At 32.5% G+C, this 15,445-nt stretch overlaps 2 protein-coding genes across 2 annotated transcripts; both read left to right on the forward strand.

The window, feature by feature from the left end:
- The first annotated feature begins 428 nt into the window (after nt 1-428).
- Nucleotides 429-3,079, forward strand: LOC143555520 (co-chaperone protein p23-2-like). Its single transcript, XM_077045057.1, has 6 exons — nt 429-552; nt 1,675-1,855; nt 1,939-2,098; nt 2,202-2,224; nt 2,359-2,404; nt 3,013-3,079. Exons 1-6 carry the CDS (start codon nt 530-532, stop codon nt 3,042-3,044), a joined length of 465 nt encoding a protein of 154 aa, XP_076901172.1. The 5' UTR covers nt 429-529; the 3' UTR covers nt 3,045-3,079.
- Nucleotides 3,080-4,730: 1,651 nt separating this feature from the next.
- Nucleotides 4,731-10,270, forward strand: LOC143555521 (FH protein interacting protein FIP2-like). Its single transcript, XM_077045058.1, has 11 exons — nt 4,731-4,775; nt 6,235-6,344; nt 6,948-7,082; nt 7,171-7,326; nt 7,410-7,493; nt 7,651-7,697; nt 7,789-7,862; nt 7,956-8,014; nt 8,113-8,172; nt 9,833-9,913; nt 10,024-10,270. The coding sequence occupies exons 1-11, from the start codon at nt 4,733-4,735 to the stop codon at nt 10,075-10,077; spliced, it is 903 nt and encodes a 300-aa protein (XP_076901173.1). The 5' UTR covers nt 4,731-4,732; the 3' UTR covers nt 10,078-10,270.
- Nucleotides 10,271-15,445: the final 5,175 nt, after the last annotated feature.

Genomic DNA, 15,445 nt, shown 5'->3' on the forward strand with positions numbered 1-15,445 from the left:
ATTTCAGGTATAGACATCTCATTCATCTTAACTCAGTTTATATAAAGTTTAATTCGTTATTAAGCTTTCGCACAGTACATCACAAACACAGTAAATAATAGCTATCCTAATCAAAATTACGTATAAATATTCGACTCGGTACCTTATCAATGAAAATAAATATCGAAAGCAAAGGGTACAAATACCGAATACATAAAAAACGAATATTGACTTTGTTCGGTCATACCGATATGTTTAAAAAAATGCTCATTTTATTTTATAAGGGAGTGTTTGGGATTGCTTATTTTCACCAACTTATAACTTATTAACTTTTTAAAAAATAATAAGGTGTTTGAAATTGCTTATATTATGAGAAGAAAAATTCCATAAGTTACACTTTTGTAACTTATTAACCGAAAAGTTATAAGGTGATAAAATAAGGAACACAGTATTCCCAAGCAAACACCCAACGACTTGTTCTATTACTTTGAGCTTTCTTCTGGAATCAGTTTCCGTTAGGTTTTAGCGAACGTCGTCGTTTCATAGAAGAATGTCAAATTTGGGCAAAATCAGGTAAAATTGTTGAACGAGTTCGGTTGGAAATCAGTTACTGCAATGATTTGGAGATCGTTCATCAGTGATTATCGTTTATGATTCGTTAATTTATAAACCTAGAGGAAGTTTTAGTGGCTATGTTTATTATTTAGTTCATATGTCGTTAGTTGTAAGATCAGGAAATTAGGGTTTTAGATTTTGTAGCTGATGTTTAGGTGAACTTGAATCTGAAGTTAATGCATTATGTTAATGTTAATTAGCAATTACACAATTAGCATTTTGCATAAGCTTGAACTGGTCTTTGGTTATGAACAGGTTGATTTTGGTTTATGTTTATTAAAAATCATCTGTTAGGGAAATCATATGTGCTAGCTAGAAGTGTGCATGGGTCGGTTTTGGGCTAAAACCGAAGCAAAAACCAAAATGTTGGTTTTGAGATTTGAAACCTGTTCGGTTTCGGTTTGGTTTCAGTCTTTTTGGTCTTGGCCTTTGGGCTTAAAATTTTCGGGCCAAAAAAATGTTGGTAAAAATAATGAATTTGGGCCTAAATTTTTTTGTTAGTTAATAATCAATTATACGTTGGGTTAAACTATATATTAAACTATTATAAGTTACTTAAACTGTAAAATAAAAATTTATAATTTCGGTTCTGTTCATTTTTTTTCGGTTTTAGATACACGTAAAACCGAACCAAACCAAAAGTTAGACTTTTACAAAAAAATAAAGCCAATCTGTCGGTTTTTGCTTAGGTTTGGTTTTTCGGTTTAAGATCGTTTTTTTTTTTGTTTCAAGCACACCCCTAGTGCTAGCAGAACATAACTTAAGATAGCTGTTTGTGTACATGCTTACAAATTTAAGGGTAAAAATTGCAATTATTTTAACTCTTGGCTTCACTTAAATTGATTGTGACTTTGTGGCTTTGTGCTGTATATGATTTATCTTTTGGCTAAACCAGAAGTTGCATAAAGTGTATTTATTATGTATACAACATTCTCAGATCTTGATAGCTTTTTTAATAAGTTATTATTGTAATAGTGAGTGTTTATGGTGATTTTTTTATAATTTTTTACTTATATTCTATGATCATTATTAACACATTGTTGATGAATGCTTTAAACCTTTGATTTTTGTGTTTTGAAGTCATCCAGAGGTACTTTGGGCTCAACGTGCAGATAAGGTTTACTTGACAATAGCCCTAACGAATGCAAAAGACATTTCAGTTAAATGTGAACCCAACGGCTCATTTAACTTCTCTGCTGTTGGGTCAAAAGATGAAATAGTTGAGTTCAGTTTGGAACTTTATGGGAAAATTCAACCTGAGGTCAATACTAAGCTCATTGATTTTCCAACTGTGATTTTTCGTTAGTTATAATTTCTTTTATTATGCATTATTTTTCAAAATAGGGCTGCAAAACGCAAATGGGTTTGAGGAATATACTGTGCACCGTTCAGAAAGAGGAAAAAGGCTGGTGGAAACGCCTTTTGAAATCTGAGAAAAAGCCCGCTTCGTATATAAAGGTTGACTGGAATAAGTGGTGTGATGAAGATGACGAGCCGGATAACGGTAAATTCTGTTTCCACGACATCAGCAAAAGCTGTTTAGTTGTTTTATTTAGAAAATTGAGTTCTTGTTTCTCGTATAAAGTTGTATTCTTTTGGTTTTTCAGGTACAGATGATGATGACTTGAAGGTATTATCTAATCATCTATTTAATCTTATGACTAAGAACAATATTCTTGTGTTATTTATACAAAAGAACGAGTTATTTTGATAAAAATATTTTGTTACTCAACCTAATTATCTCATTGCTATGTTCAAATGCAGTACACTAGTGATGATGATGGGAGCGGTAGCAACGATGGCATGCTATGTGAGTTCTGTTATCATTATTTGTTTACTTCCTGTTGCTTGGTAACTCTGTTGTGACTAAATATGAATACAAACTCTATAACTAAATACTAAAACAATGTTGGGGTTTTTCTCTTAAAAAAAGCGACTGTTGGTTTTGACAAAAATTCTGGGCCGAATTGCTAACTTTGGCCTTGAGAAACGACTAACAAACTGGCCGGGTTGGGTGGGTTGTGTTGGCCAAGCGGTTGGTTGTACATGCTTGAACCTAGTTTTCTATCTATTTTTTAAATCATTAGTTTGTTTTAAGAAAGTTTTAACTGAGAGATGTTTCATGACTATATGTTCACCAATTCGGTTTATATGGTCGGTTCCAAGTTTCAAACTGGACCGAACAATTAAACTGCCAAAGGCTTACTGCGAACCGAATCGTTTGGATCTTAAACCAGCCGACTTGCTTTGGTTTGGGGGGTTTTAATATGCTACGGTAGTTATTTTTTTTGCCCAAGTTGGTCTTTTGGGCTCAACTGGACATGGAAACGGGACTTTTTAGTGTCTTTTGGGTCGGATCTTGTGCTCAAAAGACGGGTGTGCTAATTTGGAGATTGTCATGTGGGTCTTCTTTTGCAGATCTTCCTGACTTGGAAAAGGCTAGAAAGTAGAGAAGACAGATTGAAGCTTACAAAGCAAGCCGGTGAAAGCTTAGCGCTTATTGGACCACTTTTTGGTGAGTAGAAGGTAGGAGTTCTGTCTTGCTTGTGTAGCCTGAGCTTCAACTCGGCCCACTTTGTAATGACTAGGGTCATGATCTTTTAGACTATATTATGGTTTATACCTAAATTATTAACATCATAACTAGACACTTGTGGTTTAGACTTATTAATGTAGCGGTTCTGGTGTATCGTATGCTTTATGCAAGTTTCAAACACACCATCTAGTGAAAAAAATCTTACTCTTATCCATGGTTAGTGTAAGTTTACACCAAATAGGCTTGGGTAGTGTGAGATATCACTTAAAAGATCCTTACCTACTTCAAAATTCTGTTGCCCACTATCGGTGCGTTGTTGAAACTTGCAACCCTCAAATCTTGTTTTCTCCTAATGTTGGCTCGCTTTTGGTAAGCTGATCTCAAGGTGTGTTTGGTTTGCGGAATTCACTGGAAATGGAATTTGACTTTTATTCCTAGCTTGCCTGGTTCACAAAATTTGTTGGAATTGTGATATGAACTCATTGATAACATGATTGTTTAAGAATGGATTTAAAAACCAAATTAGAAATAGTTCAGTCAAATTCCTTTCAGATATTGAGTTGTCTGCCACACCCACGCTACCACTTTTGTAGCCGCTAAAAAATGCATTACAAATTCTTTCATGATTGCTTTGTAACTTGAAAGCCTCCCAAAATTCTAATTTCTTTGGTATATTACAATTTGGTAATTCTAATTTCTTTAATAAATTTTAATTATTCATAATCCATCTAGTGAATCAAACACACAAAAGGTTATTTGGCATCAATTGTTAAACTTATGTTGTTTTCGGATGATATAAGATACAATCACAAAGTATAACCTAAGATGCATAACAAAGTTTGTGCAACAGCTAATCCACATGTTACAAAACAACGATTCACAATTTAGATGAAATTGTTATTATATAATTATTTATTAAGTGATTGATGTATATGTTGTTCGGGTATATAATACGAGAGGAAGTTTGTGAAAAATACACTCAGTTATACCAACCGGTTATTACATGTATCAGCAAAGAATAATAACATGCATATGCATAAATTAATTTGTAGGTTTAAGAAAACAAATCGTATCACAATTTGATGGAAAATAGTGATATTGGTGAACAACTTAGCAAAGGACGTCGATACACAAATGCGATGGCAGCGAGGAGCTGATTGCATTACTCGAATAAAAGGTGGAGGTAGATGTAAAGGTTCTGGATGAAGAATGGAACCTTCAGATCGAATTGACTTCTCATGTCTTCCGGCTTTAGATTTTTTATTAGGACATGCACACTAAAGCACACCGTTAGCCTTGACGCAAGAAGGGGGCTTATGTGACCCGACTCCGGAGTGAAAGTAAGTTTCTATGGACTAAAGCGAGCACTTTGATAGAAGTAAAGGCAAGCAGTTAATGTTCAACTAATGATATTGAATGTAGTAATTATAGTGCTCAAGAGACCTTTAGGACCGTTTGATAGCCTCTTAATGGTTAATAAAAGGCTAACTCTTAATCATTTATAACCTACTGACGAAAATAAAAGTGAAGTACCACATATCCAGTGGGTTTTAGAACGCGTGTGAAACTGTCAAAACTTACCACCTCATCACAAAGACGATCATGTACACCGACGCCGGTTCTCCCGTTGTTCGTCTCGATATAGGTTACAATCTCACACCTCTCTGTTTTCATTTTCACCGTTTCACTGCTGTATTTTAGCCTTAAATTGATCCATTCATCTGATTATCTGACCTAATTACCATCCGATCGTTAATTACGTTTATCATACGCATTTTGATTGCAGATATTACTATTTATCGTTAATTTAGGTCAGGAATTGGAGTATGAAATATGAATTTTAGGTTTAGGAACTGAATTTGTTTGAATTAAACTAATTTTGGTCTGATTTTGACCTAGATCCGAAGATAATTTGGTAGAGAGTGTGTAATTAAGGACTGCATGTGTTAATGTGGATGCTGATTTCAGTTGTAGTTATGTGTATTATATTCATTGCGATAGCAGATAAGAGTGTTTATTATAAGTTTAGGTTATGATGTGGAACATGATATTTGAAATTTAGGTTTAGGAGCTGAGTTTGTTTGAATTAAACTTATTTTAGTCCAATATAGGTTTTGCATCTATTTGTTTCCATGTCACCATTTCACTGCTAATTCTCTGTAGTTTAGACCTAAATTGATCTATTCATCTGATTATCACCAACAATGACCTAATTTAATCGTCCTTACATCGTCAATTAAGTGTATTATATTCATTGTGATAACAGATAAAAGTATCTTTTATAAGTCTGGGTCATCAGTTGGAGCATGGCGTTCGAAATTTAGGTTTAGGAGCTGAGTTTGTTTGAATTAAACTTATTTTGGTCCAATTTTGACCTAAATTCGTAGATAATTTGGTAGATACTTTGAAATTGAGGACTGTATGTGCTAATGAGGATGCTATTGATTTCAATTGTTAATTCAATATTGTCATAAGTTTAGGCCATCAACTGGAGCAAGAAATTTGAAATTTAGGTTTCAATTAAACTTATTTTGGTGCAATTTTAACCTAGATCCGAAGATAATCTGGTAGATACTCTGTAAATAAGGACTGTATGTGTTAATGATTCATTAACACAACCTGATAGATACTCTGTAAATAGGTCGGCTCATTTTGACTTACAAGAGCTCAGCTCGACTTGTTTCGAGCTCTTTTTCTAAAGCTCAAGCTTGGCTTGTGAGTCGTTTTTTTCAAGCTCAGGCCTGGCTCGTTTATTATTAATTCATATATGTTTTTAATTATTTTTACCAAGTTTGAGAAAAACCTTAAACGAGCCCAAGCTCAGTTTGAGCTTGTGTAGTACCTTAAACAAGCCAGAGCTTGGCTATGCAGTGTGAAACTAACAGATAGAAGTCCAAAATAGGTCAAACTTAAAAATACCCAAGGCTCGACGAGCCTAAACAAGCTCTTCCCATACAAGGCCTTAGCTCGAAAAGGCTCTCCTCATTTCGAGGTTTTTATCGATCCAATATTGAGTAGCTCGTGAGTGGCTCTGCTCGTTTGCACCCCGATTAATGAGGATGCGATTGAATTCAATTTTTAATTCAATATTGTTATGGAAACAGGTGGAAAGAAATTTAGCGCAACTGTTGATACGCTAACTCACAGGGAGCCTCAGTCAATGCTAGCTGCCATGTTCAGTGGTCGCCACACTGTTTGCAAGGATTCTGAGAAGGTAAGTATGCAGACACCTTCGGGAATAATTTTTTATCTGTACTTATTGAATTATTAACTATGTTTGATGAGTAATACTTGGATCGGTGTTGTAGAACTTGCTAGGCATTAGTTGGGCGGTGGGGCACAGACTAGGGATTTTTAATCAAATTGGAATTTTATGTAACTTTTAAAATTTATATATATACAGTATAGTGTATATAATTTTGAAAAATTGCATATAAAAGTTCGCATAAATACTTAAAAATTCACACAGTATAGTACTATAGTTCAAGCATAAACAATTAAACGTGAACATGAGAAAAAAGTTCAAACATTAGCATATTAGTTCATGAATCGGGTCGGGAACTCAGGTTAACGGGTCTAAATCAAGGTCTGATTTGGGCCAATTTTGACTGATTTTGGGCTCCTTTGACCGATTGCCGATTTGTTGTTCCGGTTAGGTGAAACTGAATCAGTTGGGTACCAATTAGCGATTAACCACACATTAATCGGTGACTAATCTCGATCTTTACTACAGTGACTTGGATCATATTGTATTATCTTAGGTCCTCAAAACTTTTTTATCATGCTTAAAAGTTTGACCAATATGTGGTTTTTGCAGGGATATGTATTTGTAGACAGAGATGGTAAACACTTCAGGCACATATTAAATTGGTTAAGAGACGGTGTAGTTCCCAACTTGACTGAGTCAGAGTGTTCAGAGCTTTTGCGTGAAGCAGAATACTATCAGCTTCTTGTAAGTCATTTATCTCATTTCTTGTAAGTTATTACAGTTACACTATAAAATAGTTCCTTTTATTGGTTATTATGTTTCAATGTTTTAGGGATTAGTGGATGGGATAAATGAGGTCTTGAATAAAAAGAATGAAGGAGAGGAAATGGATACTGAATTAACGCGCACTGATATTATCAAATGTGTACAATCTGAAAAAGTCAGATTAAGAGGAGTAAATCTCTCGGGCCTTGATCTTTCAAAACTGGTATGATACAAGGAGCTGATTTGTCGAATACATATAATAATATTGATAAATTACATTATATATTCTCTTTTTAACTTGTGCAGGACTTGTCATATGTGGACTTCAGTTATGCATGCCTGAAAAACGTTTTCTTCTCACGTGCTAATCTTCATTGTGCTAAATTTCGGGTAATCTATGTAACTTAATCTTTAGCGTCTCCCGTCTAAACTATTTATATCCATCGTTATTTGTTTGGTGCCTCTTGTTACTTTATGACTATCATTTAACTTATCTTTTATATATATTAGTTTAATCTACAATTATCTTTGCTATTTCTTTTTCCAGGATGTAGATGCTGAAAATACCATTTTTCACAATGCAACATTGCGTGAGTAAGATTCTACAACTGTTATTTGTGAGCGCTAAAGTCAAAGCCTCTTCTGTTATTAGTCAACTCAATTGATTTTGTGTTGCCTTGGGAAGATGTGAATTCACAGGGGCTAATCTTCGTGGTGCTTTGCTAGCTGGAGCTAATCTTCAGAGTGCAAACTTGCAAGGTAGAAATTCCTTCTTTTGTTTATTAAAAATTAAATTTTAAAACGCCTGCTTCATATAAAAACGATCTAATGATAGTTGTTTTTTATTTACAGATGCTTGCTTGATAGATTGTAGCTTCTGTGGTGCAGACCTGCGATCTGCACATCTTCAGGTATGTTTAATTCTGGAATCTGCATTAATAATTAATTTAAAATTTTATACTCAAAATTAATATAATACTATGTTAATTCTTTATTTCTTTATCGTCAGACTGCTGATCTTACAAATGCGAATTTGGAGGGAGCCAATCTGGAAGGAGCAAATCTAAAGGTATATATAGCTATTTGAGTAGGCTTGTAAACGAACTGAAAAAACTCGAATGACGCATACTTGTTTGTTTAAATTTAACCGAACAATTAATCGGACGGGGTTTTCTTGTTCGTGTTCATTCATTAAGAAAATGAGCATGCTTGTGTTCGTTTATGTTAGTTCATTAACAGTATAAACGAATGGTTCACGAACATAAATGAACATAGATGAACAAATATAATTACCCATAGTTATCAAATGCGATAGGCGCACTCAAGCAGCATAGGCCTCGCTGAGGGCCTAGGCGCAAGGCGCAAAAAAAGTGAGGGCCCGAGAAAAAAAAAAGCGATCTTAATGAAAAACCTGTTTTGACATTTCTGGTTAAAAAACTTACCCACTTCAACCGTTTAAAAAACATAACTGTTGCTAAACATCATTAATAATTTAAAATAGTAACTGTTACCAACTTATTGTAGTGAGTATAAAATGAAAGAATTAAAGTGCTCTTGCTGTGACATAGAAAAAATCAACAGTATACCACATGACCACATCTAGGGGTGTTCAGATTTCGATTCGCATTCGAAACATTTGAAAGTCGATTCGATTCGAATTCGGTTTTAAAAAATTTGAATTCGATTCGATTCATATTCGAGTATATTAATCGAATACGAATTTATGATTTATTATTCGATTCGATTCGAAATTCGAATTCAAATTATATATACATATATGTGTGTGTGTATATGTGTGTGTGTATATATATATATATAATTATTTTTTTATTTGTGTCAAATCCATAAATAATAAATGTATAAATGTCCATTACAAATTAATAAACCCAATAAGCCATATTATTGTTTCTTAGCCCATACTAATATGGGTGTTGTTTACTTCTCCTTTTGAATATTTTAAAATTTAGACTATCTGTACTTTAGTTTTGAATTTATTATCATGTGGTATTGTGGCTACTTTAAATTTATATGTTTGTTTTGCAATTATGATTATGGTTTTCGAATTTTTGGCATAGGTAAACTTGAATAAGATCGTATTTATTCGAATTAAAATCAAACTTTTACGAATTCGATTCGAATTCGAGTGTTAAATACGAATTCGAATTCGAAATAAATACGAATTCGAATCGAATTTCGAATTCGGAATATAATACGAATACGAATCGAATAGTTCAACTTTTAATCGAATACGAATACTGGCAAAAAACGCAATTATTCGGATTATTCGATTCGATTTAACTTGAAAATTCGTTATTCGATTCGATGAACACCCCTAACCACATCAGATTAACCAAGAAAAAAGATGATGAAAAAGAGATTATTCCTACTAAGCTCGTTCTTCAAACGGCTTTGTGATATGTAAAAACCATAAAAGTCAATGATTTAGTGATAAGGTAAATCTTATCAATCATTTAGTGATAAGTCAAAAAGAATCGAAACAAATAATAAAGATTTAAAAAAAACGAAAATTACTCGTATAAATGCGCCTTGACACCCTTAAGAAGCGGGAAATCATCGACTCGCCTGAAAACAGCACCTAGGCGCACGCCTTGAGCGCTTTTGATAACTATGACCTAAAACTAGTTAAAAGTAATGTGAGGAACAATATGCTGTCCCTAAAAAGTTATTATAACTACACTAAGTTGTTTCACTGTATTTGTTCTCTTTAGGGTGCGAAATTGAGTAATGCCAATTTGAAGGGTGCAAATCTGCAACGTGCTTATCTTCGTCATGTGAATCTTCGCGATACAGTAAGTACTTTTGCTTTAGTAGAACTGAAGCCATTAGTCAAATGTCCAAAATACCCTTAATAACACACTTCAAAGATTCTATTATTGTAACTTTGGTTATAATTTTGTAGGATTTGGAAGGCGCGAAGCTAGATGGGGCAAATTTGCTTGGAGCAATCAGATGACTATGTACTTATTATTCAGGACCTAAATGGAGAATGATGCTATTCTTTTCTTTTGTGTTCCATGATTTTTGTGTGCTTAATTACAATATTCTGTTATTTGTTTAATCACGTGATTCCAAGTTATTTGTGGTTTAAATACGCTTGTTGAACTTTCGTATTGCTTTTCCTAAGAATATATTCAATTAACTTTCTAAATGTCACACTGATTCATGAAGCGTTGTGTCATTTCAAGGAAACAGTGTAACAGCTCGCTGCTATTAAATCAAAGCCTTGGGCTTATTATTGGGTTAGACAACCAAACCAACAGATACTCGTTCTTGACTTCTCTGAATTATCTGATGGAGATTTCGAACAACTCATCGTAATACCTCATTCTGAAAACGTTTACTTGATTTATTGAATCGTCCGCAATGTACTTGTTTGACCAGTTTGATATCAAAACAATTTTGTTCGCTTATTTCGTTTAAATTTTAATAAATACATAAATACTTATATGTATCTAACTATAAACATAAAAGGGGCGTGCTTAAATTATATGTTTTGTGTTCATTAAGGTTAACTTATGTTCGTTTATGTTTGGTTCGTTTGTGTTTGTTTAAGTTTGCTAGTTTGTCTTTGTTTTCGTTCGTTAACTATTCGTTTACGGCTTTAAACGAAAAAAACATGAACAAAAAAAATTGTACGAGTATACGTTCATGTTCTATTAAAGTTAAATGAACGATCATGAACATACCCATGTTCATGTTCGTTCGGTTCGTTTACATGCCTAAGAAAATGTATAGAGAATTGTTAGTTAATTAACTAACGAACGTCTTGTTAAGGAACTGATGGTATAACAAGAACACATCTCCAACTCATTCTATAGCATAAGGAATAAATTAGAAAAAAAAATGTGCTTATGAATTTTAAATGACGAAATTTTATTGACACTTCATATTTCTCATAAGTCATTTTCTTACATCGGAATAGAAGACAAACGGACTAGAAGTTACTTAGGCCCTTTTTAGATAACAAGAATAGCCCTTTTGAATTTTAGATGCTTTTAGGAATCATATCTTTTTTACATAATTTGTATACAGTTGATAGGTGATGTAAATGTTCATATTTTATTATACAATTTTAAGTTTGATAATACTATTTCTCCAAAAAGGAGTGGTTATTTTTCCAGTGAAATTGAGGACACAAGTTTGAAATGGCTTGGCCATGTAGTTAATGTGTTAACGGGTTGAAATTGACGAACTAAAAAATGACTCATACTATGTTAAAAACATCAATATCAACACTAAATCCATGTAAGTGAACACAACTCGTATACGCCTTTTATCCGAGCCAATTGGGTTGACATGTTAAAATGACCACGCTACTGGAAGCCTAGAACTGAGTTGTGATAAATTTGTAAACGAGTTGATAAAATATAAAATTGTTGAAATAAAGTTGTAAGCGTGATGAGATTATAAGTTATAAAATGTAAATTTGTTACTTTCGAATTTAAAAAGATTGGCAGGTTAACCCGTTTATTATTGTACAACTTGAACATGGCTCCTTTATCAAACAACTTAAATATATCAACCCAAATATAATTTATTTATTAAAAAGTAAATGATACCTATAACTAAAGAGAGTTAGAATTATTAAATGAGATGTTAAGTGATCTGTGATCCCAATATATCTTGATATCACTGTATCCTCTTTGTAGGGGTGGCTCGTAACTCATGGGACAATAAAAGTAAGTTAGAGCTTTAGGCCCACATTTAAGGCTTTCAAGTTCAAATTTTTTTTTATATAGATGTATCATATTGGGTAAAGTAAACTCAAAGTAATACATTACTATGGTGGTAGGCTTAGTTGTTACTAAAGTATAGGGTTATGAGTTCAGAATTTGCAATAAGCAAAAAAAAAAATTTCTTAACAGTTGTGATGAAAAGGCCACAAAATCTTATTTCGATTTAGGCCTCCACATTCGTTGAGTCGGTTCCGCCTCTTTGGGCTCATTTCATCCTTTTTTTAAGGATCTTAAAAATATATAAACGAAACCTTTAAAAGCTTTCTGGTTAGTTTCTACATTCTCTCAAGCCACCAGATTACCAGATTGCTTTATTTGTAAATTAAGGTTTTTCATGCATTTTACCCGAATTCACGAGTATGGACATCAAACCCAGATAGCCCTTAAACTGATTTTATAACATCTTATTAAATTAATAATTAATCTTACCAAATATTTGATATGAAATCCTATAAAATAGGGGTATGCTAAAAATTAATATTCGGTTTTTAAAAAAAAATATTATTGGGTCTAACCAAACATATATAGCTTTTAAACCGGGTTATAACATTTTATTTATTTGTGAAACCCTTTCGTCATCAAACCCAAAGCATATTATTAACTTTCTTACAATAAATAAAATTAAAATTTTAAAAAATATATATATAAATATAAAAAACGAGTAATGTAAAATAGCCCTTAATACGGGAGGATAAAAGCTTGTAAAGTAATAAACAAAATATACATCAATTTTAAATATATAAAATCACAACAAAACTTCTTATTAGTTATCTTTGAATGAGTAATGCAACGATTGCGATTGATCAACGGACTCTGGCACATCAGTAAGGCCGACATGATAGATCTCTTAAAAAGACAAAAAATAGTCCTTAATTTCAGGATTTATTTCGGATTAAATGTATAAAAATCATATACGAGCCTGTACCAAAAACGCTTGTATATAGGTGATAACTGAAAAAGTGTTTTGTTCGTTAGTTTGAGAGTTTGAGTTACATGGTGAACAAAATATTTTGATTTAGAAAGTAATGTTGGGTGATGTGTGATTTAATCGTTCTAGGGCTATGTATAATGGTTTTAATATATGGTATAAATTAAAATTTTATATCAGTATCACGTAGCAGTGACGAAGCATAGTGAGTGCCATCCCCCCCCCCCACCTGTTTTTTTGTGTTGTAGGTAACTTAGCCCGCTTTTCGCCTGAAAATTTATATGTAGTGTAAATTTCCTTATTTATGACAGCTCACACATTTTTTTTTCTTTAATTTTTTTGTGTTGTAGTGTAAAATTTTTTTTATAAAAAGTTTCATACAATGAAGCTTTAACTAACCGTCTTTCCCTTGTGAAATGGCTTTAATAAAAAAAATTAAAGAAAAAAAAATAAAAATGTATGATTTGTTGATTGGGATTGTATCTCATCTCTCACACCTCTCAGCTCTGTTAAAGATTTGATGAACTCACCTATGACGCCCCCTATTAACACCTGCGTGGTGGTGTTTGGGACGCTAAAGTGTGACATGGCATTGCTTGGACACCTTCACGCTCCTCCACCACATAGTTTAAATATAAATAATGAAATAATAAATTATATATGAGCTGGTTTGGTCGAAGTAATTTTCAGACGAACTCAACAAGACTGCAACACACGTTTTTTTTTTATGAACATGTGTGTGTCCCTAAAATTACGCATCATCACACAAATATATGCATATAACTATGTAATATAATTAACATGTACATAATCATACAACACATAATATCAACAATTATTGACGATGTTTTTTTAAAGGGTTGACTTGACGTGGTCTCATCAAAATCTAAGGTTATTTATAAATATATTTTTGAATTAAATAAACCTGTTATATAATATTAGAAGCTAGAAATAACCTATGTTTTTAAGGCACATAAATAACCTACATAACGCGTCTTGTTAACGTATGCAATATTGATTTTCTTTCTTTCTAAATAATTATTTATTTATTATATGTTAAAAGACTTCTGATCTTTGCTTTTAAAATGTTTTATCATTAAAAAGATCTTGCCCATACAGTTAGGATAATAACTTTAATTTATATCTAAAAGTTTTATTCGTTTTGATCTGATTATTGCTTTAATAACTTTAAGCCTTATACCTAAAGTTATATTTTTGTGGTCACTTGGTTTTTTTATAAAGGATTTTAACGGAACACTTGTTTGCAAGTTTCATTCCGAACTTTTTTGATTTTTAAGACGCGTAAAACAAAATATAACTTTTAAGACACGTAAAACAAAATATAACTTTTAAGTAAAAAGAAAAAATGCAAGATGATATTATTGTATATATATATACATATTAATCTTGATAACACTGAAATAAGCTTTTGAAGTTGTATGTGAAATATACTTTTCTACTTATTGTAAAAATGGAGACATTGAGATTGAAGAAACTACATGTACACACGAAACACTTGATAAAGTTTACGGGTTTAGTGCAAGCATGGTATTTGTTCGATTACTGAAATCAGTCATGCACGCATTGAAACTGAATATATTACCACCATATGTAATCTTTACAAGAAACCAATCTTAGCCTATAATCTTGAATTCTCTATCATAGCTAATTTGTAGATGATATTCATGTGTTTTTTCGTTCTTGCATTATCATTAAGAAAATATATTATGGTCATCACACACGCCTCTCGTCCCAAAGATAGAGACGGTATCCAATGTATGACAAAGTGTTCCTACACGTGTCACATCACCATGCGGTACCGAATGTGCCTTTATTCATTTTTTGTCTTCATCATTGAGCATCAATGTCATTATGCATGAGGCCATCTTACAGTACAGAGGAACCCCAAGACAGTGTTACCGCTAGGGGCCTCGGTGCCATATAGGCCCTCAAGTATGGGTGGAGAGTAATATAATACAAAATTAAGGTCCCAACTGTTCAATCTTTACTACTTGACAAATGACAATTATGTGTATTTTGAAACTTGGAATCAGCTCTATAAGCCAAACTGACCATTTCAACTTTATCAATTATATATACATTTTATTTACTTTACAATCTGAATTTTTGTATCAACTTTATAGACATAAACGGATTAACCATATGTCCATATTTCTCGTCATTTGTAATACAAACTAATGATTTAAAAAATAAACATATTTAGTAAACATTGAACTACTAAAATATAAACCGTCAAAAGAACCCAATTACTTGTATGTAATTAAGGTTTCTAACCAGGATATGTTCTTTAGTCTCAGAAAAACATCAAACCGTTAAAACTACCTTATTCGGACGACCTAAACCGAACGATTAACCCTATGGCAACGAGATATTGAAAAAAAAAACCGTTTAGTCTAGTAAAATCAGTGGTTCAGTTCGGTTTAACTAATCTAAATCATAATCAACCGCTTTAAAAGTAGTTATATAACGAACTAATCTTGACTATAAAATTTAAAACTAGTGGTTTATGTTGCTGCCGCGTCACGCCCGCGTCCTAGAAAAATAAATAACATTATTTTTATTTAACTTAGACCAATAATAACATCTTTACCAATTAAATAATTTCCACCAATTAAATTTGGTCGGTTTCCAAAATA

Source organism: Bidens hawaiensis, unplaced genomic scaffold (assembly GCF_021521415.1).
Source record: "Bidens hawaiensis isolate Kalapana, Puna unplaced genomic scaffold, B.hawaiensis_p1.1 tig00018140_1, whole genome shotgun sequence".
In the NCBI taxonomy this organism is placed as follows: Eukaryota; Viridiplantae; Streptophyta; class Magnoliopsida; order Asterales; family Asteraceae; genus Bidens; species Bidens hawaiensis.

What these genes read in the sequence shown, in the direction of transcription:
- LOC143555520 (XM_077045057.1), top strand. Translation starts at nt 530, where the DNA reads ATGTCAAATTTGGGCAAAATCAG. An exon ending in ATGGGAAAATTCAACCTGAG is followed by an intron (nt 1,856 to 1,938) that starts GTCAATACTAAG and finishes TTTTCAAAATAG; the next exon opens with GGCTGCAAAACGCAAATGGG. An exon ending in AGATGACGAGCCGGATAACG is followed by an intron (nt 2,099 to 2,201) that starts GTAAATTCTGTT and finishes TTGGTTTTTCAG; the next exon opens with GTACAGATGATGATGACTTG.
- LOC143555521 (XM_077045058.1), top strand. Translation starts at nt 4,733, where the DNA reads ATGTACACCGACGCCGGTTCTCCCGTTGTTCGTCTCGATATAG. An exon ending in GCCTTGATCTTTCAAAACTG is followed by an intron (nt 7,327 to 7,409) that starts GTATGATACAAG and finishes TAACTTGTGCAG; the next exon opens with GACTTGTCATATGTGGACTT. An exon ending in TGCGATCTGCACATCTTCAG is followed by an intron (nt 8,015 to 8,112) that starts GTATGTTTAATT and finishes CTTTATCGTCAG; the next exon opens with ACTGCTGATCTTACAAATGC.